Genomic DNA, 21,310 nt, shown 5'->3' with positions numbered 1-21,310 from the left:
AATTGACTTTCACATTAGCTGTAAATGCTGAAGAGCAACATAATCACCTAGGCATGCTTCAACATCAATTATTTCCTGAGTGTGTGCGCGTGCGACTGTACGTGCGCGTGGCCTCTCCAGCTCCCCACGTGTAACGCAGTCACCCCGAGCCCTCCTTTTGCACTCTGGTCTCCGCCTCATTGCACGCGCCACCTCCACTCGTCCAATCAGCGCTCCCCTCCCTCCCAACCGAACGCTCAGCCGCACGACGTGCGTGTCACTTCCGGTCTGGTTTTGATGCGAGCCGGTGGATGTTGGGAGTCGTCTTTCTCCGCCGATGCCGCCCAGATCAACTGACAGCCGCGGTGAGTATATTTTTTTAATGGTCGTTTCTTTTTATTTCCTGATATTAAAAAAAGAAATATAGAAGATTACACTTCCTGTGTGCTACTAATGTGTCATTTAAAGATGCATTTATGTTGCTGTTGCATCGCCTTCTTTAGACACGATATACAGCGTATGAACAATATTTTATATATTTATACTAAATGCGGTAATCACCTCGTGCGGCCAACGCCTAAACATCGTTTTTGTCACATAAATGAAAATGAAAGTAATCATTCACAGCATCGTTAAAAAAAAAAACATTTGTTTTGAAATTCTAAACCGGAAGTGGATTTGGATGCTGCAGCCTGAACATCTGCGGCTCATTGTTGACAGCGCCGTTATAACGACATCTAAATCCACCATATGTTTCTATTGTTATCTTCTTATTTAGGAATGATTCATAATGTGTAGTTAGCATTTCAGGAGCTCATTATACGTGTTATTTAATTTCATAGATACGCCTTTTGGTAGACATATTTATACAATTATAATTATGAAATGCAAAGACAAAGACAAAAAAGGACACTTTTTATTTAACATTTTTTTATTAAAAAGGCCAGAACTTAAAATCCGTGTCACCTCACTGCAGGACTTCGTGCACTCACGTGTACGACCTCGACGTGCATGCGTTTACCTTCCTGGATCACATCTGCGATGCGCATGCGTAGAGAGTGAGCCGACCTGTCTGGCCACATGTGCGCACAGTATACCGAAAGGTGCAGGTCCGGTGGAGAGCTCCGGTGAACGACGCGGACAGAGGCGCTATTGTGTCTCGCAAGGAATGGTCCGATGCGATTAGAAACACACACACACACACACACACACACACACACACACACACACACACACACACATTATCTCAGACGTGCAGCATTATTGATGTTCTAAAACTTTAAAAAAGACACCTTTTAATACTTTTTTAATGTATTTTTAAAAATGTATCTGTTGTATCACAGTATTTAAGGAGTGTGTTGTCATGGCTGCCGGTATAGTTTATGTTTACACATAGAAAAGCTGAGAAAAGCTGCAGTCTGATCCTCATAATCCAAACAGATTGTGTTAAATCTTAAACTCAGTTGCCCTTTTTGCAACCATTCGATTACAGCCTGCATTAGAGGTAACGTGTGCAAAGCTGTACTGCACCTCTCACACACACACAGACACACACACACACACACACACACACACACACACACACACACACACAAACACACTCGAGACCCGAGTCGTGCGTCGCCGCAGTCGTTGCGCCACAATGGCCACGCTGAACTCGTTTTGGGATGCTGCTATAGGCCGAGTGGGCCGGAAGATACGATGACGTCAGCGCACAAAAGAGCCCATTCACACAATCTCACACACACACACACACACGCACACGCACACATACATCCGCTCACCCCACCACCACGCCAGACCGTGTCACACTATTACCCAATTAATCCAGCCTTTCAAAGCGCCTTCCTGTTGCGCAAAACCACTTTAAAGGTATAAAAGAGATTAGAGTCGAGCTGTGTGGCGCAAAGATTATAATCTGCGGGTAAACCGCAAGTCATCAAATACAGGTGCGCTGTGGTTGTCGCTTAGGTGCATCTCTTATCTTCATTGGTGCATTCAGGCTCTCTCTCACGCTCCAACACGTTGCAGCTTCCTGTGTGACGTTATCTGACAAGTGGGACCTGTCGCCCGAGGCGCTGACGTCAGGCGGTGCTAAAACGATTAGTGGATCGATGAGCAGAGGATTAATCAAAATTCACTGGCAGCTTCGCGGATGTGAGTTCAATTCATTTTAATACTCTTCCGGCTTGAGTCAAGAAGTGCACGTTGCAAATGTTCTGACATTTTATTATTGGGGATCGACATTATTAGAATGGTTTAATTCAAGTTCATTGTCGTTGTACTTGCATTCAACCAAATACAATCCAGACTTCCAACGCTCACTCAAAAAAAACCCTGATCTGTTGAAATATTAATACCCCAACATGCATCAAACTGCATTATCTCTCCTGACCACCAGGGGGCAACTCCTCTGGTTGTATAGAAGTATATGCTTCATGTGTTATAGCTGCATTCTCTCTAATGACCACCAGGGGGCGACTCCTCTGGTTGTATAGAAGTATATGCTTCATTTGTTAAAGCTGCATTCTCTCTCCTGACCACCAGGGGGCGACTCCTCTGGTTGTATAGAAGTCTATGCTTCATTTGTTAAAGCTGCATTCTCTCTCCTGACCACCAGGGGGCGACTCCTCTGGTTGTATAGAAGTCTATGCTTCATGTGTTAAAGCTGCATTCTCTCTCCTGACCACCAGGGGGCTCCTCTGGTTGTATAGAAGTCTATGCTTCATGTGTTAAAGCTGCATTCTCCCTCCTGACCATCAGGGGGCAGCTCATCTGGTTGTATAGAAGTCTATGCTTCATGTGTTAAAGCTGCATTCTCTCTCCTGACCACCAGGGGGCTCCTCTGGTTGTATAGAAGTATATGATTCATGTGTTAAAGCTGCATTCTCTCGACTGACCACCAGGGGGCGACTCCTCTGGTTGTATAGAAGTCTATGCTTCAGACCTCATTTTTAAAACAGCAGAAGAAGAAGTGGAGCACCTGTTGGCGTCCGGGCCGGGTCACTAGACCCCGAGCAGAACAACAGCGCCGCAGAGTCCACGTCCCACAGGGACCAGATGGCCGTCCATGGAGAAGCCCGCTGAGGAAAAACAAAAACAAACCTTTATTTATTTATGAGTCTCAAAGGGACACTTGAGGGAGACGAGTAGTGAACAGACAGTTTAGTGAAGGAAGGAAGCGGCAAGATGAGCCTCTCCATATGAATAATGTATTACTGCTGCCTTCAGTGTGTGTGTGTGTGTGTGTTCTCACACCATGTTGACATAGTTCTTCTTTTTCACGAGGCATTACGGTTATTTCTCTCACGGGTTCTCACTCATGCCCCTTTTTCACAACATCGCTCCAAAACCTGAGCATTTATTATTAGCTTTAATATCATTATTATTTTTATTGTAATTATTATTAGAATTAATATCATTATTCATTACTGTTGTTATTAATATTATTATTATTATAGATATTACTATCATAGCGTTTAGTGCTACACGGGGAGGAGATAACCTGCGTTCAGAACTCTGGACAGCTCCATCACCTCCCTATACCATATTATATATATATATATATATATATATATATATATATATATTATATATTATATATATATATTATTTATTATATATTATATATTATGTATATATATGTGTATATATTATATAATATATATATATATATATAATATATATATGTATATATGTATATATATATTATAGTATATATATGTATATATATTATATAATATATATATATGTTTTCTCTCTTTCTTACTTTCATTCTTTCTTCCTTTCTTTCTTTCTTCCTTCCTTTTTTACTTCCTTCTTTCCTTTGTTTGTTTTTTTGTTTCTTCCTTCCATTCTGCCTTTCTTTCTTTTACATGTTTTCTTTCATTCTTTCTTACCTTTCTTCCTTTCTTATGTTCTTTTTCTTTCTTCCTTTCTTCCTTCCTTTCTGCCTTTCTTTCTACCTTTGACGTGTGTTCTCTTTCTTCCTTTCCTTGTTCTTTCGGGGATGAGCACATGTAGGTCAGGCTCATCAGGTTAATGTCGTGTGTTTTCCAGCAGCGGGCGTTTCATCAATAAAGCAAAAGGAAGGACGAGGAGACAAGGACACGAGGAGACAGAAGGATACGAGGACAGAGGGACCCACAGTAGGACCCTTGTCTCCTCAGCACTAGCCATGAAGCAGAAGGAGACCCTGAACCCGGCGCTGCTGCTCCTCTTCCGCCTGGTGGTGTGGCTCTACACCTCCGTCACCTTCCTCCCCTCCTACGTCCTCAGCCGGATCTGCGGGCCCGGCGGCGCCCGCCGCGGCTCCGAAGAGGAGCGGGCGGCGAGGCCGAAGGCCCGCTCGGCGCCGGGGAGGCCCGAGGGCCCCTACCGGGCGGTGAGCGCCGCCAACGGGCTGGCGACGGCGCTGCACCCCGGGGTGGACACGCTGGACAAGGTGTTCGAGTACGCGGCCACGAGGTTCCCTCACCGGGACTGCCTGGGCACCAGGGAGCTGGTCAGTGAGGAAGACGAGCACCAGGGCAACGGGAAGGTCTTCAAGAAGGTAGAGACACCGGGACCCCCCCCCCCCCCCCCCAATACATAACCGCCATGTCCCATATGGGACAGGTCATGGGTTCCTAAAACAGCTGGTCCATGTAGTTCCTAAAGGAGGTTCATCAGATCACAGGAAAAGACAACATTAAAAAAAGTTGGGACTATTTTATGTGTTTTTAACAGCTTTAAAATACACTGCAGTGTCTGCGCAAACATATATGTAAATATAAATATATATACATAATATATTAATTTATATTAATTTATATATATATAAAAATATAAATACATATCAATAAATATATCAATTATATATCAATAAATATATAAATTATATATAAATACATATATATATATAATATATATATATATTTATATGAAATATATACATATATTTATATATTTATATGTATACAAATATATACATATATATATATAAATATGTATATTTATATATATAAATATATATATAAATATATTTACATAAAACATATACATATAAATGAATATATTTATATATATACTTATATATTTGTTTTGGAGTTTGCTCATCAACGTGCGCCTCCACCTTTGACCACACGTCTGGATTACTCACTAATCCCAACAGCCTGATCCTTCTAACCCAGTTAAACTCTGTTGAAACATGTAATCTTAGTGTTTGGCTTCCAGCTATTGTTCCTCGTTACAAGTGGAGATAAATGTATAGTCATCGTTACAGTGTGTGTGTGTGTGTGTGTGTGTGTGTGTGTGCACTGACATGGATTAACCCCTAGGAGCCAATCTAACCTCACTGGTTTTGTGGCCTCTTGCTGCCACCAATGGAGATGGAGAGTAGCTCCAGAACCACTGAGTGTGTTCATCTCCCTCAGGTGGTTCTGGGTGAGTACCGCTGGCTCTCCTACCAGGAAGTCCTGGCGGCGGCGTCCCGGCTGGGCAGCGGTCTGGCGGCGCTGGGTCAGCGGCCCAAACACAACGTGGCCATCTTCTGTGAGACGAGGGCCGAGTGGATCGTCGCTGCCCAGGCCTGCTTCATGCACAACTTCCCCTGTAAGACACACACACACACACACACACACAGACACACTCAGTCTGTCATAGGCCCAGCTGAGACAGAAGGTCACATTCTGTTATATAAGTGTCCCACTTCCTTTCCTCCTTTTCTTTTTTCTCCATATGTTTTTATTTTCTTGTGACAGAAACATTCTCGAATGCTGAAAACGGGCAATTTGCTATTTTATTTTATTACAAAAACATTCCCGTCAGCTCGTCGTTGTTGTTTTTTGTTGTTGTTTTTTTAAATAGTTTTTTATTGAAATGGTTTTCATCCTCAAATATGTGTTTACTTCTCCAGCTTAACCATTTAACATCAGCACAATAACAATGGATACAGGGGATATTATAAGCACTATATATATATATTTTACAAATAAAATGCATTATTATTATTACTATTATTATTATTATGATTACTATTATTATTATTATTACTATTATTATTATTATTACTATTATTATTATATGAACCTCTAATGTGAAGAAGTAAAGTCCTTTAAAATCAACAGCTTTTTAAAAAATGTAACAAAATAAAAGTCTGTGAAAGAAGAAACTATTATAAGTGATAAAGCTCACGCACGTGGCTTCTGTTCCACCTTTGACCCACAGAGGGCGCTGCAGCTTTGAGCGCATTAAATGTTCCGATTGACCTCGAACGACCTTTATTTCTTTACCTTTATGCTCCGTTGAGCGGACTTGCCCTTAAAAAATAAACACTGCACATGAAGCGTCTTTCTCTCCCGCAGACACTGGGGGGGGGGGGTCAGAAGAGGGGTGAGAGAGTCTACGTGAGCATCTGATGTTGACAGAGGCATCAAGGAGTCAGCCAAAGGCCCCGGGTGAACTTCAACACTCGCTGTGTGTGTGTCTGTGTTTGTGTGTGTAGGTGCGTGTGTGTGTGTGTGTGTGTAAAAATGAGGATTAACTTTTAAGATATTGTGTGTGTGTGTGTGTGGCTGTTTGTGTGTGTGTGTGTGTGTGTGTGGGGGGTCTGTGTGTTTGTGTGTGTGTGTCTGTGTATATGTGCGTGCATGCATGTCAAGCCCGACCTAGTGTTTAGATCTCACGGCTAGACGCGTCACGGCCCTCATCTCCACACTCACTCACACACACACACACACACACACACACACACACACACAGCAGCAGCAGAGCAGGAAGTGTCGGTGCTCCGTGACGCAGGAATGTGATGTCACTGGAGCTCCGGTCCCATAAACCCATGCGCCTGTGTCAGTGTCGGGAGGCGGGGCTTCAGGAGGCGGGGCTTCAGACGTCTGTCACGCCCACTTCAACGACCAATACAATCTGTGTGATGAATTATCTGCTTTTCATGTGTTTTTCATCTCTAACCTTTCATCCTAAATGTGTTATGAGTAAATGTTAAAGTAAAAATGTTGTATTCCACTGGTGACCCCCGTGTTTAATGTCACATTGCTATGAATTGTGGGTAATTCCACAGTGGGACAGAAGTATGTGGGTCTGTGTGTGTGTGTGTGAGTAAGTGTGTGTGTGGGGGGGGGCATTCGGCCTTCGTATCCCCAAAAGAGAGCTGGCCAGGAAGCCAGAGCTTGCGTCCCATTGGCTCCGGGGCTGTGCTGAGGCCAGATGATGTCATCGATGTGGGAGGGGCCAAATCAGAAGGCTGTTCAAAGACATTAATATGATGTCATACATTCACAAAGGCAGATTTAGTCCTCTTTCTTTCCGGTGTGTTTCATCTGTGTGTTCAGTAATTAGGGATAAGAGTTTTAGTTTTTTCCCGTGTGTGTTCTAGTGGTCACCCTCTACTCCACGCTGGGCGGCCCGGCCATCGCTCACGGGCTGAACGAGACGCAGGTCACCCACATCTTCACCAGCAGAGAGCTCCTGGAGACCAGACTCAAGGTCGGCACACACACACACACACACACACACACACAGAGCATCACTAGCATTAGTTTTAGGATCTTGCCTTAAAGGGGGAGGAGCCACACTGGGTCATCTACAGACTCATCATGAGAAATAGTGCATTGTTTAGTCATGGCTCAGATAAGCAGAGATGTATGGAGATCTTATCTCTTGTCTCTGCAGCCCAGAACCACATATATAATCGAGCTGCATAGGCCAATAACAACAACAACAACAACAACAGGTTCTAGTACAAATGAGTCTTGACCCAAGAAGATTAGGACATAATGGATATAGGCGACCTTTGTGGATACAAGATTAAGAAATCACTTCCTTTTGTAGCCCTTATTTTATGTGAATTTGCAAAGTCAAGAAATATCATTTTTAAAAAGTTCAAAACTGGCACAAGAAGTCAAACATAATTCAAAACACAGCTGCAAACACAAATATTATATTTTGAGATGCATTTCCCTTCATCTTAGTCTTCAAACTCTGCTGCTGATGATTAAAAAAAAGCAATATAAGGGTCCAGAGTCCGTCGGTGGTTCTTTTGGCACCTCGTGTCTCTGGTTTGTGTAACTGGAACAATAATAATAATAATATCGAGGCAGCTGTCTGGAGAAGTGCCCGCGCTGGATGTTAAGGACCCTTTCTAGACAGGTACAATTCCCAAAGACGAATGCATCTCCCCCTTTTATCGAGGCGGCATAAACACAGATCCTCACATCACCCTCTGAGCCCAAATATTGATGAAGAGGATGTGGACACGATTGTCATATTTATGTGTGTGTGTGTGTGTGTGTGTGTGTGTGTGTGTGTGTGTGTGTGTGTGTGTGTGTGTGTGTGTGAGTCAGGCTATCCTGTATGAAGTTCCGAGGCTGCAGCACATCATCGTAGTGGACGACACGCCGACCTCGTGGCCCGGTTATCCTCGTGGCATCAGCGTCCACAACATGGCGGCGGTTCAGAAGCTGGGAGCCCGGCCTGAGAATGGTAAGCTTCAAATTAAGGAATATACTGAAGCACTTTCAAGAATTTTAAATGTTTGAATATACCGAATAAAATATAATCATAATCAATCGCTTTGATTCAGCTAAAGAAAAAACTGCCTTTGTTTCTGTAGTAGAAACTCTCAGTTTTATTTGTAACGCACTCAATATGACGTTTTAAAAGTATTTCTAAGGTGTGAGTCACATTGTTATTTACAGATTACAAAGCAGATCGCTAATCATGAGGCAGAACTCTACATAATGGTGCCATTCACATCCAAATGTAATTTATTTGAATAACATTGCAACAAAGATTCTGGATATCGATTGTAAATGAAAGAGGACCCAATATGGACCCCTGTGGGACCCCGTTTTGCATATTTGAGAAGCTTAAAGATATAAAACGAACCTGAAAATTGCATGAATGAAAGAAATGTCATTATCACACGTTATCTGAGGCTAGAGGGCGAAGATAGAAAGGCAGTTCTGGTAATATAGCTGTCTATGGTTGTATAAAGGAAATAAAACAACAAAAAACCGCAATCGTTTGTGCATAAAAAAACTAATCGGAGACAAACTGTAACTCAGCGTGAGGATAAACTTTCCTGGATATATAAAATATAATCATAATCGATCGCTGACACAGGAGCCGCTTTAATTCAGCGAAATAAATAAACAGAAACCTAATTTCACTATCAGTTTTATTTGTAAGGAGTTTTAAAAAGTTTTTATACAGTTTGACTCACATTATTATCTACAGATTACTCTGAAAAACATAAAAAGCAGATCTCTAGGCATGAGGCAGAACTCTACATAATGGTGTCATTCATTTTAATAACATTGCAACAAAAGATTCTGGATATCAATTGTAAATACTAGAGGACCCAATATGGAACCCTGTGGGACGCCATTTGCATATTTACAAGATGGGCCTTTGTTAGCCTTCATATACAGTAGCTTAGAGTTTAATAAATGATGGTCCCTCTCTCTTTATGGGATGGTCATGGTGGGTTTTCTCTTGGGGCCGGATTGGTATCAGTCCCATTAGGTCATGTGAATGAGGAGGCGCTCACATCTGTGTCAGATTAAGGTCGATACGATGAGTGGATTGGGCGGATGAGGAGAGGTCATCGCCCACTCTTCGCCCTTCTTCTTCTTCTTCATTGAGGCCCCTTGAAACCGAGCGACCTCAAAACAAGAGAAGCTGGTAGTGTCATGTGTGCAGATAGAGAGGGAAGGAAGTAGGTTTGAAGGAAGGGAGGATGGAGCTCTGGGATATAGAGGAGGGTCATGTTTATACACGGCCCTGTTAACTTCACATGACATCCACTCTCAGAGCGCACACTCCTACATACCTCGTATCCGAGCAAGAGGAAGAAGAGAGGCCCTCCCCTTGTGACTGAGACGTGATTAACTGCCGCCCTTCATCCTCTGTTTAGGTTTTCATTTTTTGGGGGGGGGGGGCTACAGGCGTCCTAGTTCTGTTCTTTGTTAATGCAGAGCACAGAGGGATGAAGATTTGATCTTTACTTATTTATTACGAGAGATATCATCACTCATCCCAAAATAAAAATTAAGATCCTGACTGTAAATCTCGCCCACTTTGCAGGCCATGATGGAAACAGTCCATCAACTGTGTGACTCCATGCAACACAAATCATGGGGTGGGGGGGGAGAGAATAGTTACTACTGGGATAACATTCCAGAGTAGAAAGATTCACAGAACTGCGACTTCAGAGTAAAATATTTGGGTTGTGTTATTCCATTATGGAACCAAGGTGAGAAAACAGACAGAAAAATGAAGGTGCCATCTGGAAATGAAAATGTTTCTTCAGAGGGATGCCATAGATAGAACAAAGAACCTTTCAAACCAGGGTTCTTTAAAGAACCATTTCCTTAAATAGTTCCCCATACAACCTATACAGGTGTCTCAAAGAACCTTCAATAAATGGTTCTTTAAGGCACCATTTCTGGTTTCTCAAAGAACCTTTCAACCCAGGGTTCTTTAAAGAACCATTTCCTGAAAGACTTTTTCAAAGAACCTATACAGATGTCTCAAAGAACCTTCAAAAAAATGTTTCTCTAAGGCACCATTTCTAGTTCCACAAAGAACCTTTCAAACCAGGGTTCTTTAAAGAACCATTTCCTTGGTTTTTAATATCAACTGAGGAATCACGCGTGTCCTATCAGGGTACTTGAAGATGCTCGGATGCCGTATCTAAACGCTATGCCGGCCTCCGACATGAGAGAGGAAGTCCAGAGTAAACAAACCGATCAGACGGCCAGAGCTGGATCAACACATAATATAATGTACACAGTTCAGAGTCCTGATATGATGAAGGGAGTTGGAGGAAGACGAGGGGAGAAGAGAGGAGAGAGGGAAAGAGGAGAGAGCTGGTCGGACACAGACTCTGCAGCGTGGCAAGCGGTGCCTGGTTGTTTCAGATCACAGCTGACGGTTTTCCATCCAGGCCCCAGAGATTTCCATTTCTCTCATATTTATTTCCTACTCCAGATCTTCCTGGTTTCCAGTGTTTTTAGCTACTAAGTGTTTTGATTGTAAAAATAAATCGGTGTGTTTCCGTCGTCGCAGCATCTCGTGGGCGTAAGCCGCCGCTGCCGTCGGACATCGCCGTCATCATGTACACCAGCGGCTCCACGGGCGTGCCGAAGGGCGTCGTCATCTCCCACAGCAACATCATCGCGGGCATCACAGGGATGGCCGAGAGGATCCCCAACCTGAGGTAGGCGGCACACACTTGTACCACACACACCCCGACACCACGGCACCCCGACAACCCGACAACCCGACACCACGGCACCCCGACACCCCGACAACCCGACACCCCGACACCACGACAACCCGACACCACGGCACCCCGACACCCCGGCACCCCGACAACCCGACACCCCGGCACCCCGACAACCCGACACCACGGCACCCCGACAACCCGACACCACGGCACCCCAACACCCCGACACCACGGCACCCCGGCACCCCGACAACCCGACACCCCGGCACCCCGGCACCCTGACAACCCGGCACCCCGACACCACTGCACCCCGACACCCCGGCACCCTGACAACCCGGCACCCCGACACCACTGCACCCCGACACCCCGACAACCCGACACCCCGACACCCCGACAACCCGGCACCCCGACACCACGGCACCCCGACACCCAGACAACCCGACACCCCGACACCACGGCACCCCGACACCCCAACACCACGGCACCCCGACACCCCGACACCCCGACACCACGGCACCCCGACACCCCGACAACCCGACACCCCAACACCACGGCACCCCGACAACCCGACACCACGGCACCACGGCACCCCGACAACCCGACACCCCGACAACCCGGCACCCCGACACCATGGCACCCCAACACCCCGACACCCCGACAACCCGACACCCCGACACCCCGGCACCCCGACACCCGACAACCCGACACCACGGCACCCCGACAACCCGGCACCCCAACACCACGGCACCCCGACATCCCGACACCCCGACAACCCGGCACCCCAACACCACGGCACCCCGACACCCCAACACCCCGGCACCCCGACACCCGACAACCCGACACCACGACACCCCGACACACCGACACACCGACACCCCGACACCCGACACCCCGACACACCGACACCCGACACCCCGACACCCGACACACCGTACACCCCGACACACCGCACACCCCGACACCCCGACACACCGTGCTCGATGGTGTTTTGAGCCCTCACCGGAGCCTTCCAGGCAGCCGCTGCCTGGAAGGCGCCGGAAGGTGGTCCCGCCCCCCAAAACTCTGATCCAATCAATGCGCTACCCCCACTTGCTGCCTGGAAGGCGCCGGAAGGTGGTCCCGCCCCCCAAAACTCTGATCCAATCAATGCGCTACCCCCACTTGGAGCGGAGCGCATATTCAAATCCACTTTTTGAGCGCATTGCATATTCAAACCGCGCATTTGGAGCCAAACCCACTTGGGCGCATTTGGGCGCATTTAACCCACTTGGTTCAACAATTTCAAAGGCGTAGCTATTTTTGGGCGGCTAATGTTGTGGTAATGTTATTTCAACCTGCTAGCTAGCAGATAGATTATGCTAATCTTAGCTGTGGTAATGTCATTTCTACCTGCTAGCGAGCTAAATCTGGTTAAAATATTAGGTAACAAAGTAAGATTAATTACTGCAGATTAATCACTGTATTTGAGTGATTGTTAATGGTTAGTGGTTATCTTTCAAATGATGCCTGTGAGGCACTTGACGTTGAGACTGGTTGACTTCCAGGCTGCTTTGGAATAAGGATACCTCTGAGGCAGCCACCAGTTTTGGATAACTCTGAGGCATCATAGGTAGTGTTGACTGCCAGGCTGCCTAGTCGTTGGTATACAGGTTAACTCACAGGCATCCAGTTGGTTTTAGATACCTGTAAGGCATCTAGACGGACATTAAGAGGGATTACTAATAGTTTACTCAAGGGCAGATGGTGATTATAAGGACTTTTGTTGAAAATAACTTGATTTCTTACAGGCTAATAGGCTTTATAATAGACTACAGGTGACTTTGTGACAGCCAGTGGAGAGGAATCTAGGCATGGTGGATTAACGTTGTGCTCAGACTGCTTAACACTGACCATGTAGCCTATAGTTCAGGTCATCACAAGATAAAATAGTTTAGTATGTGTGTCTCAGGAGTCATAGGCTTATGTTTTCATACTTTTTCCCGTTCAGGCAATGGAGAAGCATTGCCTGAAGTCAATTGCAGATGGCTTAAAGAAGGAAAGGACCGAAGAATCAAGCAATCCTTTGAAAATCTTGAAGAGAATATTCCTGAGGAAGTTTTCATGAGGAATCGCCTTGATAGGATAAATGAAATGGAAAAGGAAGATTCCTTTATAAAAAAAAAAGACCAAATGTCATTCAGTGGAGGTGTGAGCGATCCCACCATGCAACCGGATCGTCAACAGGAGATCCAATGAAGACAAGGGCAAATTCTTGTCCAGCGTATGTGTCCTTTCAGTTCGTAAGCTCAGGCAGTTTTCGAGGTTGTATTGTCAGAGAAATGTGCGAACACAGTGGCCATGACATCACTAATATGGAAGAAAATGCAACCAATCGCATCAATGAGGATTTGGTTGAATTCATTCACGACTGTATTTCCAAAGGGGTCTCTAATAGTGCCATTCTATTGAAAGCCACAGACTGGTCACAGAGGCTTGGAAAGACCAACCTTGTGGACAGAACATACTTTGTCACTCCAGAGGACATTGTCGGAATCAGAAGAAGCTTCAACAAATACATACATTTGGATGGCAATGACTGCATATCAGTGGAAAAACTCATGAAGGCTGACCTGAAAGACAGTGTTTTACTGTATCAACCACTGTCACATAGTGAAGAACAACCCCTCATCATTGTCTACAGTTCAGCATGGCAGCTTGAGCAGCTGAAAAAATTTGGAGGGAAGATGATTTTTTTGGATGCAACCTATAAAAGTGTCACCCAGTATGGCTTTGCTTTTTATGCTGTCATGGTAAAAAATGATGAGGGCAAAGGAATACCTGTGTCATTTTTTATTTTGAGTCAAGAGACATCCTCAATCTTAGAGATGTGTCTTACAAAGCTTAAAGAGGCAGCAGATCTCACACCAAGGTAAGCAATTAAAAAAAGTCCTGTAAAAGACTTCCCTTTCTTGTTGAAAACATACTTCAATTGTTATTTACACTCTGCAAAGCCACATCACTATCGTCTTACATTTTATTATGATTTCATTGAGCTTACTGTCCTGTTTCCATTCCCAGGTGTGTTATGGTTGACCGGGATCAGAAAGAAATCAAGGCAATCAAGACTGTCTTTCCACATGCATCTGTGTTGCTTTGCTGGTTTCATGTACTTCAGGTATGTCTAATAAACCAAATAAGTTCACAGGGCCAATACTGTTATCAAACCATGAAAAAGAATATTCTTTTACACAGGGTTTAAATGCACTTTATAAAAGGCTGATAGGACTTTTAAAAAGATCTGACCATTCATCAGTACTTCCTTAAATGTTAATGTTGTTGTCATGTAGGCAATCCACCGTTGGGTTGTTAAACAAGATGGAGGCCATGTCCAAGATCCAGCTGTGAGAAACATCATCGTTCAAGGAATATTTTCTCTCAAGCAATGTCGCACAGTTGAGTGCTCTTTTCTGTCTTTTCACACCTTTTCGAAAACGTTTGACACAGCTGTCATTGCAAATTTCAAATTCCATTTGGATTACTATCTTGAACAAATGGAAAGCTTCTATTCACAAACCAAAGATATTTTCAACATACAGTTATATATGAATGTTCAAAGTCTGTCTGGAAATCTCCCCCTCCATAATTCTTCAATCCACAACAACTCATTATGCATATAAAATGCCCTTTGCTATTTACAGGCGTGGGTCAAAGAGGCAAACAACATATAGAGTAAATGTGAAAATATCCATGATTTGATGAAAAAGGGTTGTTAAAAAAATTGGGATGTTACTGGGCTGTGTCATTAGTCTGAAATCCCATTGGTCCGACATGCCATTAGTCCGACCATACACAAGACTAGTAACTACACTACACCATTTCCAGACCCTAGCCACTCTAATCACAGGTCTAGTGTATGGTTGGACTAATGGAATGTCAGATTAATGAGGAGCTCTCAACTATATTCTTTCCAATTGCATAATTGCAATTGCATTTCACTTGACTTTTTACTTAATTTCACTTTTTTGTAGGAGAGTATTCCATGAAACTGCTAAGAGAGTCCTTGAACAAATCAAGACAGCAACAGGGGCGACCAGAGTGTCAAAATACCTCAGAGAGACCTGGCTGCAGTGTGGGGCTATGTGGGCCAACTTTGGCCGAATGTTTTTCCACCACCAAAGTGAGACCAACAATGTTGTGGAGAGGTGAGGAAACTTCACTTTTGAATAGTTATAGATTCATGAGTGAAATTATTACTTATGGATATATGTTTTTTTCTGACATTTAATTGCATAATTCAAAGGTTTTCAACGGATTGAAATACAATTTCCTTGGAGGATATTGCAACAAAAGATTGGATGACCTACTACTAATCCTCCATAACCATGTGGTGAAGTACTACAGGTAAGTCTGTGTATTTTCATATTTAGGAAGTTAAACGCAATATGATTCATGGTTAATCCTAAATGTTAATCTTTAAATTTAATTTAAATTATGCTGACAATGATTACCCTTGCCCTTGTGTTTTGTTCAGCCAACTTGATGAGCTCGTTAATGCTGGTCGAGCCCCCACAAAAGGATCCCAAGAAAGTGTCATATCAGCTGAAAGGATGCGGTCTCATGGGCTCGACCAAAACATCCAGTATTTGTCTGAGGCCCGCTTCAGTGTACCCTCAGAAAGCAAGCCTGATGTGTTTTATGAAGTTGACTTACTGTACAGTGTTTGCCAGTGTCCAGTCAATGGACAAGGTCAGAAATGTAAACACATAGTGTTAGCTCAGATGGTGTCTGATGGTCTGATTGACACAGCTGCACTCAGAGAAGACACAGCAAATATGCTATGTGCAACCAACAGTTTTGTGAGTGATGAGACAACAGTGATGGTGCAAAATGGAGAAAATGTGGGTATTGTGAATCTTGCAAAACAGCAGTGTTCTTGCTTGGCAAGCAGTTATGGGGAAGTATGTGTGTGTCTGTTGGTGGCCAACAAAATTAGTGAATCAACACTGTCAACCACTGCCTCACAGCCAACCACAACTGTGGACCAGGAAAATATAGAAACAGAGAGTGAGCCACCAGTTCACCAGGCAAAATACTGCATAAAGGACATGATTTATGATTTGAGGAATTGGTGTGAGTCAGAGGAGTATCAGCCATCACTTGACCTTTATACAGCAGTGAAACATACACACCAGCTCGCCTTTGGCCGCTTCAAAACGGTCTTTAACAAAAGAAAGACTGAGCGACTGCACAAATACAGGAAACACATTGAACTTAGCAAAAGACGAATTGCAAACTATTCAAAGACAGACCACAACAAGCGGCAGATACAAACTGTCCATCACGACGGGGCATTTAAGCGCAGGCGAAGACAGCGAACCCGTAACTAGTCTTTCCCCAGTTTTCCGACCTGTCCCACACTGCCCCAATAAAATATTTAGATAATATTTATCGTGTATTAAATTCTGCCATCCTTAGTGCTTAGTAAACTAAGCTGTTTGCGTGTGAAATTTAGTTTTTACCATTTTACTGTGTGTATGAGGGTTGTACTTGGCCTTTATTTTCAATAAAGAATATGTCACACCCCATCAGTCATGTCTCTCCTCCATCATGTGTGTGTCCTCTGACGATAATTTTTTTTAAAATAATTAATGTAAGTTGGGGTAACTTGTAACACTCTACTGGAATAAACCCTTATGTGAAGCTGTAGAAATTAGTGTTGACATATTGTGTTACCATGACTATTTGCCTTAATCCATATGCCTAACATGTCGGATCTGTAATTTACACCATGCGATTTCAGGCCCAGCTAGCTAAATTATCAGACTAGTTAAATCAAGATGCCAAGTTCAATACACTTCCAATTCACGACACATACACAGTGATGTAGAACATGAAGATATTTAATTAATGAACACAACAAATTGTTAATTGTTAATATTGTCAATGTATGTATCAACACACTTTTTAAAAACATCCACCACCACCTCTACCATTCCTGGCCCCAAGGTGTGCGTGAGGAGGTCAAATTGCTCATTTGACCTCACCTGGTTGGCGAGGTGCTGGAGCTGTTGTCTGGAGGAAAAGATAAAAACATAAATTCAGGATAAATAATGTCTATTAAACCTGTCAGAGCCCAGATATAGGATGTGGAATATTGCAAATTACTTGAACTCCGTGGCTCTCCCTGTGGCCACAGTGGGGTCTGATGCCGGCAGCATGGCCACTTCTTTAAACTCGATGGTCCTGGCAGCCAGAGCACCGACGGAGGAGCACAGGTCCTTGGCTTCGCCTTAACAAAAATGGGAAAGACATATCATGACACGAACACAGTATTAAATTCAGATTTGATGCACATACCAATGTGACAATGAAACACTTATTGACACTGGGGTGTAATAGTTTGGAGCTGGCTTTCTGAAGTTCTTTCTTGATATAAATGTATGTAAAAAGTGCCGTTACAAGAATAGTGAGTAGAATTGAACTGTACCCTCTGACAGCTTTGAGCACAGTGAGGTGACTTTGGTCACTGTGCCCGAGTCACCCGACCTCCTGCAGCTGCTCCTGAGGTCCCTCTTCAAATTTTTGTCGGTTCTCAGGAGCGCAGTGAGGGTGTTTATGGACATGCTCTCAGGTGGAGCAGTCCTCCTCCTGATCTCCTCCACCGTTATCTGGTATCTTTGTAAAATAATTTCTGAGTCACACTCAAAGAAGGTTTCAATGTTTCAACAATATTATTCGTAACAATATTAGGATTTCATCTTCTTTACATACAGTACAGTACAGTACACATGTAATGTCTGTACATAGCCCTTCTGTCTTTACTGCCATCCCAACAGATGTTCCTATAACCCAAAACTGTGATAGGCTCTGGAAACCAGTCACATGGTGAAAAGGACATTTTGAGATTAGAGTGAAATCGAAACTCAGTATTTTGGTGAAATTGGGTTTGATTCAATTATTATTCTATAACATGTTGTCTATCATCCCTAAACATATGTACTTGTTTTTCATTAATTGAATGTGTTAAAATGTGCTTTATTCAACCAGCCAGTCTATTTAGAACCCTCTCTTTAAAGTTGTTTTTGTCAAAATTCTATTCCATGAAATCTAACTGATCAGCTGACTTTGGGCAATCATAACATTTGAAACAGACAAATAAGGAAAATATATTTGAAACATGGTCTCAGCACTGTTACTACCACACTACCACTAAAAATATAAACCTGTCTTGAAGAAACCTATGCCTAGCTGTGCACTTCACCTTTTGCTCCGATGCCCCGAGCATGTCCTCAACAGGCTGTGGACATTCTGAAATGCCGGCTGGGATGGGGCAGTAGGGCTTGGTGGAGCAGGAGGGGTGGATGGAGCAGCAGGGCCGGATGGGGCAGGAAGGGTGGATGGAGCAGCAGGGCCGGATGGGGCAGGAGGGGTGGATGGAGCAGCAGGGCCGGATGGGGCAGGAGGGGTGGATGGAGCAGCAGGGCCGGATGGGGCAGGAGGGGTGGATGGAGCAGCAGGGCCGGATGGGGCAGGAGGGGTGGATGGAGCAGCAGGGCCGGATGGGGCAGGAGGGGTGGATGGAGCAGCAGGGCCGGATGGGGCAGGAGGGGTGGATGGAGCAGCAGGGCGGATGGGGCAGGAGGGTGGATGGAGCAGCAGGGCGGATGGGGCAGGAGGGTGGATGGAGCAGCAGGGCTAGATGGGGTTGGGGCTGGGGCGGAGGCTCCACCAACCAGTGGTGACTGGTGGAAAATTGGGATCTTTGCAGATGGTCCTATAAAGTAACAAGAGGTAACCAAATTTGCTATATGAGGAGATGAACTAGTGTTGTAGTTTCGAGTCCAGATGGCAAGATAAAGAATAACTTACCACCTTTGACACCTGCAGGGCCTTCCGCTTCCGTCCTACTGTATAAAGACATTGCAAGGAACTAATAAGTATTTTTGGGGGAATTATTGAAGTCATTGTTAAATGTCAGTGTGTGAAAGAGACTTTTTTTAGTCATTAAAGTAGGTCTAGGTTGAACCTTACCCTGGGCGCCATTTCTTCATAAACTGAAAGAGAAAGGCAATATGAGTGTGATTAGTATTATCACATAATAGGCATATGCAATGTTAAAAATAATCTGTCAGATTTATTCAATAGGCCTATCTGTATGAGGAGGCATGAGGACAATTTAACTAAGGGATATCAGTCTACAGTCAACCAGTCTCAACATCAAGTGCCTCACAGGCATCCAAAGCTAATTGGCTGCCTGAGAGCTAACCAGTGTTAGTAAGCCTGGGAGTCAGCCCTCTTAATGTCCGCTCAGATGCCTTACAGGTATCTAAAACCAACTGGATGCCTGTGAGTTAACCAATTACCAGGCAGCCTGGCAGTCAACACTACCTATGATGCCTCAGAGTTATCCAAAACTGGTGGCTGCCTCAGAGGTATCCTTATTCCAAAGCAGCCTGGAAGTCAACCAGTCTCAACGTCAAGTGCCTCACAGGCATCATTTGAAAGATAACCACTAACCATTAACAATCACTCAAATACAGTGATTAATCTGCAGTAATTAATCTTACTTTGTTACCTAATATTTTAACCAGATTTAGCTCGCTAGCAGGTAGAAATGACATTACCACAGCTAAGATTAGCATAATCTATCTGCTAGCTAGCAGGTTGAAATAACATTACCACAACATTAGCCGGCCCAAAAATAGCTACGTACCTTTGAAATTGTTGAACCAAGTGGGTTAAATGCGCCCAAATGCGCTCCAAGTGGGTTTGGCTCCAAATGCTGGGTTTGAATATGCAATGCGCCCAAAAAGTGGATTTGAATATGCGCTCCGCTCAAAGGGGGGGTAGCGCATTGATTGGATCAGAGTTTTGGGGGGCGGGACCACCTTCCGGCGCCTTCCAGGCAGCAAGTGGGGGTAGCGCATTGATTGGATCAGAGTTTTGGGGGGCGGGACCACCTTCCGGCGCCTTCCTACTATGATGCCTCAGAGTTATCCAAAAACTGGTGGCTGCCTCAGAGGTATCCTTATTCCAAAGCAGCCTGGAAGTCAACCAGTCTCAACGTCAAGTGCCTCACAGGCATCATTTGAAAGATAACCACTAACCATTAACAATCACTCAAATACAGTGATTAATCTGCAGTAATTAATCTTACTTTGTTACCTAATATTTTAACCAGATTTAGCTCGCTAGCAGGTAGAAATGACATTACCACAGCTAAGATTAGCATAATCTATCTGCTAGCTAGCAGGTTGAAATAACATTACCACAACATTAGCCGGCCCAAAAATAGCTACGTACCTTTGAAATTGTTGAACCAAGTGGGTTAAATGCGCTCCAAATGCTCCAAGTGGGTTTGGCTCCAAATGCGGGTTTGAATAAGCAATCGCCAAAAAGTGGATTTGAATATGCGCTCCGCTCCAAGTGGGGGTAGCGCATTGATTGGATCAGAGTTTTGGGGGGCGGGACCACCTTCCGGCGCCTTCCAGGCAGCAAGTGGGGGTAGCGCATTGATTGGATCAGAGTTTTGGGGGGCGGGACCACCTTCCGGCGCCTTCCTACTATGATGCCTCAGAGTTATCCAAAAACTGGTGGCTGCCTCAGAGGTATCCTTATTCCAAAGCAGCCTGGAAGTCAACCAGTCTCAACGTCAAGTGCCTCACAGGCATCATTTGAAAGATAACCACTAACCATTAACAATCACTCAAATACAGTGATTAATCTGCAGTAATTAATCTTACTTTGTTACCTAATATTTTAACCAGATTTAGCTCGCTAGCAGGTAGAAATGACATTACCACAGCTAAGATTAGCATAATCTATCTGCTAGCTAGCAGGTTGAAATAACATTACCACAACATTAGCCGCCCAAAATAGCTACGCATCTTTGAAATTGTTGAACCAAGTGGGTTAAATGCGCCCAAATGCGCCCAAGTGGGTTTGGCTCCAAATGCGCGGTTTGAATATGCAATGCGCCCAAAAGTGGATTTGAATATGCGCCCGCCCAAGTGGGGTAGCGCATTGATTGGATCAGAGTTTTGGGGCGGGACCACCTTCCGCGCCTTCCAGGCAGCAAAGCATTGATTGATGATTGGATCAGAGTTTTGGGGGACCACCTTCCGG

The 21,310-nt window shown here is 44.3% G+C and overlaps 1 protein-coding gene and 1 long non-coding RNA gene across 7 annotated transcripts in view; one reads left to right on the top strand and one right to left on the bottom strand.

The window, feature by feature from the left end:
- The first annotated feature begins 255 nt into the window (after nucleotides 1-255).
- Nucleotides 256-21,310, top strand: part of acsl3a (acyl-CoA synthetase long chain family member 3a) — a 38,653-nt gene continuing 17,598 nt past the window's right edge. Inside the window, exons 1-7 of one of the 6 annotated variants that reach the window (XM_056440553.1) lie at nucleotides 284-344; nucleotides 2,011-2,136; nucleotides 4,039-4,531; nucleotides 5,394-5,571; nucleotides 7,352-7,461; nucleotides 8,319-8,457; nucleotides 11,047-11,197. In XM_056440553.1, the coding sequence (XP_056296528.1) occupies nucleotides 4,157-4,531; nucleotides 5,394-5,571; nucleotides 7,352-7,461; nucleotides 8,319-8,457; nucleotides 11,047-11,197 (953 nt within the window). In that variant the 5' untranslated portion in view covers nucleotides 284-344; nucleotides 2,011-2,136; nucleotides 4,039-4,156. The other 5 variants (XM_056440556.1, XM_056440555.1, XM_056440557.1 and 2 more) reach the window with 5 other exon arrangements.
- LOC130210370 (uncharacterized) lies at nucleotides 17,068-17,712 on the bottom strand. The gene is made up of 2 exons (XR_008834795.1): nucleotides 17,351-17,712; nucleotides 17,068-17,257 (listed from the first exon to the last, which is right to left on the bottom strand). It is a non-coding gene; the product is annotated as an uncharacterized LOC130210370 (long non-coding RNA).

This window comes from Pseudoliparis swirei, chromosome 20 (genome assembly GCF_029220125.1).
Source record: "Pseudoliparis swirei isolate HS2019 ecotype Mariana Trench chromosome 20, NWPU_hadal_v1, whole genome shotgun sequence".
NCBI classification, from domain to species: Eukaryota; Metazoa; Chordata; class Actinopteri; order Perciformes; family Liparidae; genus Pseudoliparis; species Pseudoliparis swirei.
Note: the sequence above shows the minus strand (reverse complement) of the source record. Positions and strands in the feature narration are given on the sequence as shown.